General features: G+C 40.1%; 1 protein-coding gene across 1 annotated transcript; it reads left to right on the top strand.

The window, feature by feature from the left end:
• The first annotated feature begins 6,854 nt into the window (after positions 1-6,854).
• LOC103736207 (dynactin-associated protein-like) lies at positions 6,855-10,611 on the top strand. The gene is made up of 3 exons (XM_008835679.1): positions 6,855-6,911; positions 9,277-9,357; positions 10,270-10,611. Exons 1-3 carry the CDS (start codon positions 6,855-6,857, stop codon positions 10,609-10,611), a joined length of 480 nt encoding a protein of 159 aa, XP_008833901.1.
• The last annotated feature ends 4,122 nt before the right edge of the window (positions 10,612-14,733 follow it).

Below are 14,733 nucleotides of genomic sequence, written 5' to 3'. Positions count from 1 at the left end.
GTTTTGCACAACACAGGTGTACTTACATACATGCAAGCAATACACTCATACATACAAAATAAAAATAATAATTTTTAAAAAAGAAGGGAAAATGGTCCCAATACTCACATTCTATGGGCAACATGCTTAATTTCCTTATAGGACTATTATAATTGTTCTTTAATTGATATTTCTAAGACTTGAATTTAGATATATAATTGTAACTTACATATGAAATTTTTAAAGATAAAAAATTAAATCTAAGAAATGTCACCAGAAATCCAGATGCAGATCAAATGCTGTGTTTTTTAATGCCTTGGTGCCCATGACTGATTTCATGAGTATTTGACAGTTTTTTTTATTAAAAAATATATGTCCATCAGTGTAATAATGTCAAGATTTTTCCAGAAATAACTAAGCACTTCCTGATTGAATTTGAGGCCAGCTTCATGGGAGGAAATGCACACATGATACTATAAACCTGATCAAATGCCTATGGCCAGGAAGGTCATGGGCCCTAGGTGGGTGTGTACTTATATTTCTTTTTTCCTTTTTCTTTTTTTTTTTCTTGAATGGACATGTAGTTAAACTATTTTCTAAATATGTATGCTTATACCTACAGAATGGTACAACTCTCAGCATCAGAGAAGCCTCTTTAGTGGTTGTGTTCCCCAGGGCTCCTGGCTCCTCTAAGGGGTGGGGCTTGCTGCAGAGAGTTGACTGTGGAAGGTTAGCCACGGAAGGAGGGGCTTGTGGTGCCATCTTGGGCCAGAAGGCATGAGTTGCCTGGAATGCATGGCAGCAGGTGTGGGGGACAGACAACAGCCAGATGTACTCAAGAACAGAATGGCCTGGCACTTATGGACCTGGGGTGGGACTTCTGGCCCCTGAAGCATGGGTAAAAGCTAGTGGTGACTATGGACATGCCATGGGAGCGATCTGGTATGGTGGGCTCTGAGCCAAGGTGCAGAGCTAGGCAGTACAGAGCTGAGCATGGAGCTAGGCACTGGGTGTTCATTTCTTTGTAAGTCACCGCCCCCACACAATAATATGTTATATGGTTTGCCTGATAGCGCAAGAGACCCAGAGAGAACTGTGGCGACAAGCTGGCATAGCCAGCAGGATAAATGAACCACGGCCTTGGGGATGTGGGTCTGGGAAAGTGGTGCTGTTCCTGCTGCCTCTGTGGCAGGTGAGCTGGGCTCTGATTTCCAAATCCAGGAAGAGCTGCCAGGAACCCAGGGGAGAAGGCAATCAAACCCCATACTCTTCAAATGGCGTTAGTGAGTCACATGGTTTATAAAATGGATTATAAAATCTGTAACTAAAAAGAGGCCAACAATGCAGAAGCATAGGCCACAGCTATGTTGTAAATGTGGGGATATGTTGTGGGTATGTGAAAATTTGTTAAATGTTATCTAGAGGCCAAAAAACCTTTTACTGGCTCTGGACCCAAATGGAGCATACAGAGAGAGGGTGTGGCCACTTTGCATAATAAAAGATGTGCCCCAGGCCAGGGAGGCTGAAAAGGCTAGGAAAGTCCTGGCAGATCCAGTTGCAGAGCTTGAGAGGAAAAAAAAGGGGGGGGGGCACTTTGACTTGTCTAAGGTCCAAGGACTCAGAGGAAAACACAAATAATATTAAAAAAAAAAAAAAGACCTAAAAATAAAAGTAGCTAAGGCTGCCCCTCAGATTCAACCATTGATATTGATATTAAAGGAAAAAAAAAAAAAAGCTAACAGTGCTGAATCTAGGAAATATTCCATACTAAAACTGTTAAAACTAAGGAAAACTTTCAAGCAAACAATCAGAGAGCCCCTAGCCATGTGGCTTGTAAGAGTATGGGACATGGGAGCAAATGACATCAGCCTAAGTCCTTCAGAAGCTTCACAGCTGAGTTATATAACCACCCATCCATCCTTGTGATATAGGCTGTTCAACCTAGGCCAATGCAGGGGTGGGGAGGGTGGGAGCAGTCCTTAATGGGATGGCTAGTTGAAGGCATTAAAGATACATGGTTGTCACCAAGGGAGACTAACATGATTAGCAGGGGCTGAAGAACTATAAAGGAAGGGCAGGCATTACTGAGAGAACTAGGTATGAGAAAAGCAATATATGATGCCTCATTCACTGGGCCAGATGAGATTCTGTTCACCAGAGATATGAAGGAAAGCTTAATTCAACTGGGACCTTGAGAATGGTATGGGGCTTTAATGGTTTTACTAAGCCCTTTAATGGGACAGGATCTTTCTGAAGTGAGCCAGTTTTTGGCAAATCTAAATGATTCTGAGCAGCATGTAAAACGTGTCTGTAAAATAACAGAACACCCTATAAGAGATATAAAAAAGACCAGACTGAAGAAATGGTCCACTTGGGTTACTCAATGACAAATGTGGCAAGACTTATGTCAAGCCAAAATTCTCAGAGAAAAAATTGATAGAAAACCAAATTCGGTACTAAGGCATTTCTGGAAGGCTTTAAAACCAGAATAACAGTTTACAAAAGACATTCAAAGGATAAAAACTGTCCCGGGGGTGGTTAAGAATTCTCAAGGATTAAATAAGATGCATTTCTCTTCTGATAAAGGCTACACTAGGGGTGAAAGCAGGTTTGTCCACCAAGTTCTCCCTCAGCAACCTGGTGTGGTCAGTGGGGAGATGACAGATATGGCTACAGTCAGGAGGCAGACCCAGGGCCTGCCTGACACAGGGAACCAAAAAGTGCAGTAGGGACAGGAGAAACCCCCTGCCTCCTTAGCCCACTGCAGAGTCAGGCAACTGGAGCCAACACCTGTAAGTATATCAAGAATAAAAGAATACAAAGAGACTCCATGTAGAATCCTCCATGTGTGAAATGACTCTAAAGGGATAACTAAAGATGATAAAAAGCTAACCAAATTAATGCCTCATACCCATGCTATGGTACCTAACAAAAAATCTATGGAGAAAACACTTAATACGAATGGACAAAACCTTTCCATGCTGTGTGAGACCTTGTCTATGATTGATTTGGTATATAACATTAACCTTCCTTCAAGTGTTTTACAGATGTGAAACCCATTTGAAAGATACCTGAAGAAGCAAAGGCCAGCTATAGCTGTAAGATTCTTGAAGAGTTTTATGATTGGGTAAGAAAGGAAGAGACTCCCAAACTATACAACTGTTAAGAAAATTTACAGTATCAGGGGTGCATTGCCCCCCTATGAGCTGTTCATCAGAGAGATCCTAGAGGTCTTCAAATTCACCAAGGCTATTGCCATTAATGTTGGCTGTACACTAGAAAGGTTGGTAAGGCCATATTGCTGAAGACACTGTGTGTTGTGAGCATGGGAGAAGAAGAGGAGATGGAGTTGAGAATAAACCAAAAAACTCCATGCCACTGGAAGGATAATATTCACATTGTGTAAAAGCACTATGCAGGTGGTTGGGGAAGAAAATATGCCCTATGATTTTACTCAACAATGGACCCCACATGCTGTACACTATGGACATTCCAAGCAATGCCTTCAAGTGCAATAATGGCTTGACCAACATACATACAACTAACAAATTTCTAATCAGATAAGGCCCACTCCTAGGGGTAGAACACACATCTGGTGCTGTAGACCAGGCCAATGCCTTGTGTCAAGAAAGGCTACAGGCCCTAATGGGGAAGCCATCACAAGTGTATTGTTTAATGAATATAATACACCTACTGAGATATCTTCTAGGCATTTGTATTTACATTCATGCTTGTTTAAATGTTTCTACTTCCTTCCATTTGTCTTTATAGTAGAAGAAACACCACTGAGATAGTTCAATGGCCACAGCTTAAAGACAAATAATGGGAAGGTTCAAGAAGTCACTATCTTGCCATGATATAAGAGAGACTGCCCTACATCTATCACCCCCTCCAAGGCTCAGGGACTTTAGCGAAAGATTGGCAGAAAGATTGTAAGGGAAGAGGAAAGGGGTGGAGTGTGTTCCCCAGGGGTCCTGGTTCCTCCAAGGGGCAGGGCCTACTGTAGAGAGTTGACTGTGGAGAGTTAGCCGTGGAAGGTGGGGCTTGTGGCACCATCTTGGAATAGAAGCTGATACCAACATGGCAAACAAATCTGAAAAACAGAACAAAATTACTTAACGCATGGGCACTTAAGACAGATCACAATGTTTAAGGTTCAAGTTTAGGTTAAAGAATTGACAAGAATTGGTAGAGTTGATGAATCAGCAAACAAACAGTTGCAAGTGTAGACACTGACTAACATGTGCAAGGTTCCCCGCTGCCAACATTGTTCCTTACTGAGAGGCATCAAAACCAGGAAACAAAAAGTGCTAAAAGAATCCCAAGCAAACGAAGCTGTAAGCCATACCAGGTTGACTTTAAAATCTACTATAAATTATTTGTAATTAATCTACAAGGCATAAAAGTACAAATGGAACATGGTAAGAAGTTCAGAAATTTTCACTCAAATCTATGTATGTATTGTTAATTAAATCTTGACAAGGTACTAGGAACACAATGGGGAAGAACAGTCTTTTCAATTCATGGTATTGGGAAAACTGGTAGTACAAACATGCACAAAACTGGACCCTTCTCACATCCAGTATTTATGATTCAGGTTAAACTAGAGGCTTAAAAATATGAGATCTGTACCCAGTCACAATTAGTACATCTACAATGTAACCCCTACACCTAAGGTTCAGGGAACATTACTGAAGAGGAGGAGGAGGAGGAAAGTTTGTAAAAGCCGAAGGACCAGGACTGCTGCCAGCAAGTGTCTTCTAGACATGACAGGGATGCTGCACTCATGAAATCTCAACAATATGATTGCTTAAAGAAGACCTGCATAATGATACCTGTGGACATGCCAACACTGATGGGGGAGTTTTCACAAGGCCCCACTCTTAAATGAAGAGATGAAGGTGATCAATGGGTCCTGAAAGAGGGAAATCAGTTTTTTCCAGAGAGGAGCTCCCTGATATAGGTTATCCCATCCAAAGTGGTCAGTCCTAAACACATATACGTATGAGCAACAGTAATTGGACTGAGTAGGTTGTAAACACACACACACACACACACACACACACACCCCACACCAGACACACATGCACACCCCCCACGTGTGTATATACAACAATAACTATAGAAGAAGTAATAAATCAGAGAGGGACTAGGGGCAGGAATGGAGAAGTTGGAGGGGGAAATGGATGGGCGGAAATGATATAAACGCTGTCTACTCATGTATGAAATTCTTTAAAAAAACACCAAGATTATTTTTAAATGTAAGATCTGAAACTGCAGAAGTATTGTAAGAAAATGGGAAAGTTACACAGCATTGAACTGTGTAACAGTTTCTTAGATATGATCCTAAAGCGAAAACAGACTGGTGTGAATGCATCATCCTTCAGATACTAAGAGACAGTGTTTGAAAATTATAAATTTGATGAAGGTTGATATCCAAAATATACAAGAAGTCTAGTAACGCAATAGTAAAAGAAATATCCCCATTTTTAAAATGAGCAAAGATGCTGAATAGACATTTCTTAACACACACACACACACACACACGGCTAGTAGGTATATGAAGAAATGATCAGCATCACTAATCATTGGGGAAATAGAGATTAAAATTGAAGTGGGGCATCACCTGTTAGAATAACTATTATGTAGAAGAAAAAAGATACAGAATGCTGGTGAGGATGGAGAGAAAAGGGAACCTGTACTGTGGGAATGTGAACTAATATAGTCATTTTGGAAAACAGTACGGGGGATCCTTGAGAAGCTAAAATAGAAATTCCATATCATCTAGACATTCTGTTTCTGGGCAATAGCCGAAGTTAGTGCAACTGAAGAAGTATCTGTGTTCCACTGAGTTAGGGCATGGCTCTAAGTCTACTGATGCTTAGGAAATACCCATTACCACTTTTGCAAAAGCGGTTGATCTCTAAGAAATGCATGGGTCCCAGAGTGTCTTTAATGCCATTTTTTTTTCTTTGTTGTCTATTATAGTTTCACTCTGCCATAGGACAAAGAACATGAACTCTGAACTTAATACCAAACATAATCTCACTTTTACATGTTGAACTATATCCACTTTCCCTTGTCAGAAGTGGAAAACTGCCAAAGATACTATTTCTTTCTTCCAGTTCTTGCTATTCCTTGAGATCAAGATCCATCAGAAATAGGGAAAAATCATTACATAACTTAAAGCAAGATATAATGTCCTAAGAAGCCAACATTTACTTTAGGTAATCCTCAATTCATACAACTGAAAGCTACTTAAGTTTCTTATTTCTGATTCTTATCCTTAGCCAAAAATCTTTTCAATAAGTTATTTTCACTGTCCATTTCAATGCAGACATTAATTTTAATAGTACAATGTGTCTTTGACACTATTCGTCTAAATTTATCTTAATCCCATAATCTCAATATGTCTTATCATCGATCATTTTGAAGTTAGTCAACACCATAATCCTTCTGTTTGCTCAGCTACAGAACTCTGTAATATGAACAATCAGGGAGTGGCACTGTGGCTTTTTTTCAGAAGCAACACAGAATTCCTAACCTGTGAGAACTGCAGATTTCAAACAAGTAGCGTGAAGTCAAGAGAGCAAGAGCTTGTATCGTCTCAGAATCCTAGAGTCATTTGCAGAAGAGATCATTTTCTGCGTGTCACTTTTGAGGGAGCAAGTATTTGTTTTCTTTTTCTTCACCTAATATAAATTGTGTAGTAACAGTTTGACATTTTCTAAGAAGATAAATAATTATTAATTTATATAATCGACATCGACTAGAAGCATAATATTAAATTAGCAGAAGCACAGCATTTCTTCACCCTAATTCACACAGTTGGTACAGCCATTCTTGGAGAAGCATTTGAGACCCTCACCCTCAGAATGGTTAGAAAGCAGCAGCAGTACACTCTGAATGTTGAACAAAACACAACGGAACAGGTGAGTATTACAAATAACTTTTAATGTCTTTCAAGTCTAATAGTCTTGCTTTCAACATTTAAACTTCTAAAGAAATGAAATTAAAAAAATTTTTTGCTATTGCATAATGAATGGAATCTATATATTAATATCAGGGGATTGTTCAGTATGCCAGATAGTGTTTCTGTATTCCTGAGAACCTGGGAATTAGACTTGATGCCTGTATTTTGGGGTTTATATAAAAACCTAGGATAAGTAGCAATACAAAATAACTTTTATAGATGATATGGAATGCCATGTTAATAGCAAATATATCAATATTATAGATATTTCTACACAGTTTAGTTTAGTCCATTGAAAATACTTATTATCAGTGCTTCTTCCCACAAAAATGTGGTCAACTTATAACCAAAAATAATTATAGAAAAGGTCTCACTGTGGGGAGACATGCTTATCATATGTGACTCTACCAATGTACAAATCATGCATTTTTTTATACTCATGTAAACAAACCTGTAGTTTTTCCATTCCTCATGCAATTTAGTTTCCTCATTTTGCAAATGAAGTTCTTGAAATGTTTATGATTGCATGTAGTCTGTGTCAGAGTCAGAAACTGAATTCATCTTCATATATATATTCCTTTATAAGAAACTAAAGGGCTGGAGAGATGGCTCAGAAATTAAGGGCACTGGATCCTCTTGCAGAAGACCTGGGTTCAATTCCCAGCACCCACATGATGTCTAATAACCATCCTTAACTCCAGTTCCAGGGGAATCTGATTCTCTCTTCTGAACTCTGCAGGCATTGCATGGCATTGGTGCACCTACATACATGCGGGCAGTACATTCATATACATAAAATAAAATAAAATTAATTTTAAAAAAGAAAGCACTTCAAAAATTCAAACTTTTATTTCCCTGAAACAGAGAAATGAATTCCATGATCAACTAGAAGTTATAGACAAAATAAAGACAAAGTTAGGTTTGATAGAAATCTATTTTGTAACTTGAAGCTTGCAAGTGAGACCAGTTTGGGGTTCAAAAACTAGACTCATAAACTTAATTTATATTTGCCCGAGATTCCAAGAAAGCTGCCAAATGTCATTGCTTTGTCCTCACATGAACAACATTTTATTTATTTCCCCATAATATGCAGAATGTGATTTATGGTGTTTCCCCACCGTAAGAAAAAAATCATGCAACTTGGTCAGTTAAGTAAAGTAGTTGAATATGCTAAAAAAAAAAAGCTAACTGAACAAACTTCTGAGATTGTGAAAAGAGTGATTAGAATTTACTATTTTTTCATTATTCTGACAGACAACCTAAACTGTCTTTTGGCACTGAAACCTGAAGCATAAGGGACTTGTTCTGAAAAATTATTATGTACTATTTACTTTAGGAAAAAATTTAAAATCAATAAAAAAATTAAAATCCTACCCATGACCCTATCTAGATAAAAATCACTGCTAAAATTTTCTGTTAGTCTATCTGAATTTTTCCAGTTCATTAATTTTGTCACATGAAATCATTAGCAAACAACCTAAGCATTTCCTCCAAAAATTCTATAAAATTACCTGTTGTAATTCAGGGATTTACAGGTTATTCTATCATTCAAACTTTTAATGAAAAGGCATTTATTAAAGTTGCCTATTTGTTCCTCAGCCAAGTTTTATAGCTTTCTTTATGTAGCTACTATATGCTCAGTAATTTTAAGTGCTTTATTACTACAGTTAATAATAATACATAATATAACAAACCCCACAGAAAGCAATAGTTGTTACGTATGTTTTCCGTATTTTATGACTGGTAAACTTATTGAGTTATTACTTTGATAGATTATGTGGTTGATAATTCAGGACTCTGTTGATAAGCTATTCTACAAACAATGGTAAGTTTTTTTCTTACATTTTCAGTATTTGTATGTACTGACTAGAATTTTCAGAAAACCCTTTTCCATGTCTCTTTCCTCTATGGTAGCAGCTTTGGTGTTTCACTGTTAAACCATGCTGGTCATTAATTTGAGGTAAACATTTTCTGTCACATTTAGGCATTGCTCTTTTATTTTTAGCTTTTGAAGGCTTGTTTTGCTTATCTCCGTTGCTCAGGACTGGATGCTGAAACTTGCTGAATAATATTTGGGCATCTGTTAACATGATCATCTTATTTTCCTCTTTTGATCATTTACTGTGAAGAATGTCCTTGTATATGTCATACTGCTCAGTCATTAGTGTAGTTTCAGTTTCTCACAGAACTTGGTTTTTTCTTCATTTGATTCATGCCGGATTCATATTATTTTATATGCTTATGTTTCCAAATGATATAAACTTTCATCATTCTAAAAACCTAATATTCTATTTACATATTTACTTTTCTGGCTGTTTTTATAGTTATTAAGAAGTCCATACTGTTCAAATGAAGGATTACACTGTGGTTGTAGAGCACACCATCTGACATGCCAGCCACAACAGGTAGGGTTTGGGGGAGGAGGTGAGACAAATCAGTTCCCTCCAACAGAAGAGTCAGGCCCTTCTCCTCTAGCACCTCTGCAGGGCTCCTGGGACATAAGGTCCCTTACAGAGCGCCGGTGCTGGACTGTCTTTAAGATCCTACAGATCAGAGCTCTCTTACTTTCTATTTGTGTGTATTTCAAACAATGAATGAAACTCCTTGTATTTGTGATGAATGAGTAAAATATATTTAATAAATATTTTTATAAAAAATGTTGATATGTAATGTGAAACTTAGAAATAAACAAGCTGGGCGTGGTGGCACACGCCTTTAATCCCAGCACTCGGGAGGCAGAGGCAGGCTGATCTCTGTGAGTTCAAGGCCAGCCTGGTCTACATAGTGAGTTCCAGGACAGCTGGGGCTACAGTGAGACCCAGTCTCAAAAAGACCAAAAATAAATAAATAAATAAATAAATAAAGTAAAAAAAAACATCAGTTAAAAAGGTCCTTGCAATTTCTTACCACCCAAGATAACCCACTTAGCTGTTTTAATGTACTTTTCATTATTTTTATGCTCATTGATACTAATTAGATAATTTTATTTATGTCAAGTTTGTTCCTGATAATGTGGTGTATTTCTAAGCCAATCTATTTAAGATGAAGATGTATTGTTTTAAAACAAAAGTATAACTTAGTAACTATTTTGTCCTTGTAGACTTATGTGTATGCTGTATGTCTTTCTGACAGAGAGAGAGAGAGAGAGAGAGAGAGAGAGAGAGGAGAGAAAGAATGAGCAATGGTATAGAGAGAGGTGAAACATTTATGTTTTCATAACAGCCTTTTAGAATAATGATATATGTCATTCTAATTGAAATCTGTTATATGTCACCACTATGTAATTTGATGAAGCAGTTACTCTTAACCCTTTTCAGGTTATAGAAAACTCAAGTTCACTCTGGAAAACATTTCTACTCTGTCTGTTGGCCTGTCTAGCCGCCACAGCCATTATGGCTCTGATCTTTTATTTTGGCCCCTTTGGTAAGCCTACCAGCAACACCACCATCATCATTCATACAGATGGGAAGTCCAGTCAGGATCTCTGCACCTCTGCTCCGACAACGTCTCCAACTGCATCACCTCTAACTGGATTGCAGACCACTTCACCTTCTGCTCCTGTGACCACCCCGACCTCATCTACCAGCACACCCACACCTACCACCATGACAACTACAGCTACAACTCTGGGTCATGAGGCTGACATTGAAGAATACTGATTTTTGAACACTTAGTCTTCCTAAGGTCAGCTCAACACTCTTACCTAAAAAAGCATGTCCAAGATTTTGATCCCTGCCATGACATTCCAGAGCAGTGGCTTTGTGAGATCCAACTCTTCTGGTTTAATCTTTGATGCTGTCCATATGATGATGACTTAATTTGGGCTCATTGTATGAGACTGAGGGCATATGGTGATGACTTAGTTTGGGTTCATTGTATGAGACTGGGGGAAATAGGGCATCCTCAGTTACTGCCATGTTCAGCAAATACTTTTATCTTGAGTGTATGATGAAGGGGCCCAAAACTAGGACATTTGGATAAGAGCTATCTGGAGGGCCACTGACTTCTTCTGATGCAGTCTGGGAACAAGGGCAAACTAGTGTTCTTTAGAAGAGGATATATTTCCTGCATTTACCATAAGCTATTCTTTGCCAGGCTGGCCATGCAAGGACAAAGCCAGCTAAGCTAATGATGTCACTGCTCATACATTCTAACCTTTAAAACCCTTCTCCTTGGGATAGTTGTGGGTGGTCAAGGAGTACCATGGAGGGAACAAGGTCTTTCCTTACATGTAGTGGCCAGTGGACATCCAGGGAGGATAGCGCTTTGGAAAGGAAACATTATTGTCGGGGCACTGTGGGGGATAGAGGTAGTATTTGTTTAGCCGCTTGGGTGTAGGTGACCACTGCTTGATTATTTTTTCTTCTGTGATCATCCCTGTTTTCAAGTTTCAAAAAAACTTTAAATCTTGCATGGCAGCTCTGTGTTTTCTTTGGTCTCATCACAGCTTGATTGTGGATGATAAACTAGACATGTTCAAGTGATAGGAAAAGAAAAATGTCAATGGGCTCTGGTTGATTTATCGAGGTTAAAGCAAAGAGTGTTCTTTTTACCTTGCCTGTACTTTCAGTCTTATATATTGCAGTAAGGACTCAAATTGGCAAAGAGGCTGCTGGGAGGGCTTCATTCAATACTCTTGCTTGTGGGTTCTGAAGCCACTGTCTTTTATGGAGTATTCAAGGAGAATTCTTTCCTAATCTCTTGCATTCCACTATTTTTGCATATCTAGGCCAACAGGGAGAAAAATAAATGTTCAACTGAAGTGATTAAAAACACAGTTTATTAAATACCTACTGATCTTTACAGAAAGGCTCCTTCTATTTGGGGATTTAAAAAACTGGTAATCAATGAGGAATAAACAAGAAATGTTTCATAGATGGATTGACAAGTATCAATGTTTGGATCAGGACAAAAAATGAGATTAGAACAAAAAACACAACAGTACGATAAAATTAAAAGCAAAAGCACACCTGGAAAGACTTCAACTAGAAACAAGGGATATTTTTACATGCACCTATACTTTCTCATACTCAGTATCTGTGGGGACCTAAAGGCCCCACCTTGCATAGGTCCTAAAGGAAGTTACTGGGGGCACGCCTGGCTTGCTTTGAAAGTCTGAAGAATACTTCCACACTGCTGAGGAGTGCATGATCAGTGCATGACCATCCTTAAGACACACCCTCGGTGCGGGGGGATGGGGGGGTGGGGGTGGGGTGTTCCAGGTGCCTTTATAAGCTTTGTAACACCTGCAATAAATGAATCCCTACTTGACTAGGCTCCCCATTGCGCCTGAGTGTTCCTGGTACTGGGGGCGGCATGGGCTGGTGAACAGCCCATTTAATCATCTCCAATCATCACTGCATGGGGGTCACTGGTTTGAACCCCCGCAAAAAAGCACATTTAAAAATTTTTTATATGTATGAGTGTTTTGCACGCATGATGTAAGCACATCACTGGAAGGTGAAAAAAAAAAAAGAAAGAAGTAAGAAAGAAGAAAAACGGATTGGGGCCAATCGAGGAGGTTCAGGGTAAGCAAGACCCTAAATATGGGTAATGAAATTTTTAAGTTTGAAGACCCAGCACTTAAAGTGCTAAGAGATATGCTTAAAAGCAGGGGATTGGGTTTGTCAGATCCTGTAGCTCAAAAGGTTTGGGCAGAGGCGATTGGCTCCCTGGCTACTTGGGGCTAATGTTTTTACTGGGGATACTTGGGAACATGTGGAATATGTATTTCAACAAAGGGAGGTTCAATTGGGGGTTCTACCCTATTATTTTGGCCTTAAAGGCATTTTTTTTTTGCCTTAAAGGCCTTCTTTCAGCCCGAGAGCCCTAAGCCCTCGGCGCCACCTCCTGATGAGCCTTCAGAAATCCTGGCATGGGAATCATGGGAAGGGTTTGAGGAAGAAGGCAGAAATGCAACAGAAATGGAACCAAAAGCGGCCAAAGTAATAAGCAGCACCTCAGGCATGCTCTGGCCAGCTTCAGGGCTTTCTGAAACACATGAAAACCATCCCTATTTTCAGGATTCTGGCCCTGCTCAGGAAGCTTCTGTGAGGCCACGGGTGGAAGCATATCCTATTAATGTAAACCCAGGAGGTGCACGCCCTGACCCCTGGTATCCCTGGGAGGCAAAGGATTTAAAGGAATTAAAGGCAGTGGCTGAGGATGGCCCAGAATCACCCTGGGTAGATACTCTCCTCCAAGGCTTGGCTCATCAGACAAAAGATTGGTTGGACCTCACCAAAGCAGTCCTTCCTAGCCCTATATATATTAAATGGTGTGCCCTCTTTAAGGAGGAATGCAGGATACAGGCTGAGAGGAATGCAAGTGCCAATCCACCAGTCCCCATTACTTTTGGGATGTTGACTGGCTCAAGTGACCATTATGCCACAGGGGAGCAACAGTCTGGCATTCCAGCCCCATATACAGAACAGGTCAGGGTCATAGGATTAAACGCTTGGAGAAAATTGGATGAGGGGCCTACCGAATCCCCCCCTTGCAGGAATTAATCAAAAGCCTGTTGAACCCCTCTATGAATTTATAGACAGAGTGGAGAAGAGCTTAAAATGAAAATTACCCCCAGGCCCATTGAGGGAGCAATTTACTAAACTCTTGGTATGGGACGGAATGGATGCTGATCACAAGATAGCCTGTGCTGGCCTTAAGGACAGGCCCATGGAACAATGGATAATTGCCTCCAAGGAGGTGGGAACCCAGAGGGGGCAAACCAAAGCCATGGCTGCTGTCTTACAGACACAAACAGAGGCTCTAACCCATGCCTTAACCCAGGCATTTAATTCACTTAGTCTGGGTCAGCAGGTAATAATGGGGCCTAGAGGGATAGAAGGCCCATGTTTTGGCTGTGGCCAGACTGGCCATATTAAAAGAAATTGCCCTCACTGAGAGAACTGGCCTAAGCCTGGGTATCAAAAAGACCCCATCTATGCCTTGTCCCCGGTGTCACAAAGGGCTCCATTGGCAAAAAGATTGTAAATCCAGATTTGATATTGAAGGAAAGCCTTTAAACTAACTAGGGGCAGTCTCCAGCCCCATTGACAAAAGGAGGACTTCCCCATGATTGGCTACATTTACAATGCCCTTGGGGAGGGATCAGGAGAGGAGAAAAACCTATGGCAAATTGGACAGTCCCTATTATCCCTGGTGTAAGGCCCAAGATGGATCTTGAAATAGGTGGCAGGAGGTTTTGCTGCCTAGTGGACACAGGGGCTGATAGAATCATTCTTAGAAAGGAAGAGGTCCCATCACAATGACACCTAGTTTCTGGGCCCTGAAATCTAAAGGGGAGGTATGACCCCTGGTGGCGGCAGGGTTATCCACCAACCTCATAGGACAAGACATTTTGGGGACACACAGGCCTGCATAACCACTGATAGCAAGGCCTTTTATGATGACCTTTTGGATCTTGAAGAGTCTGATAGGCTTCCTGAGTCAGCAACTCAAGGGTTGTCTCGCCATATCAATTACAGGGGGGACCCAAAGAAAGAGCATTGGGTTCACCCCCAATTCTAAGGGCCACTGCCTCTCAGGTTCTGGCTATCCAGTGGTCCCCTGGGGTGCCAGTATGGGTGGAACAGTGGCCATTACCTGAGACAAAGCTACAGGCTTTAAAGGAAATTGTACAGGAACAATAACGATTGGGCCACATCCAGTCATCTGTAAGTCCATGGAACACACCTGTCTTTGTTATTAAGAAAGCCTCTGGCAAATGGAGAATGTTGCAAGACTATGTAAAGTCAATGCTAGAATGACCCTAGTGGGTA

The sequence above is a fragment of the Nannospalax galili genome, unplaced genomic scaffold, assembly GCF_000622305.1.
Source record: "Nannospalax galili isolate Female #2095 unplaced genomic scaffold, S.galili_v1.0 scaffold1097, whole genome shotgun sequence".
Taxonomy (NCBI): Eukaryota; Metazoa; Chordata; class Mammalia; order Rodentia; family Spalacidae; genus Nannospalax; species Nannospalax galili.
Note: the sequence above shows the minus strand (reverse complement) of the source record. Positions and strands in the feature narration are given on the sequence as shown.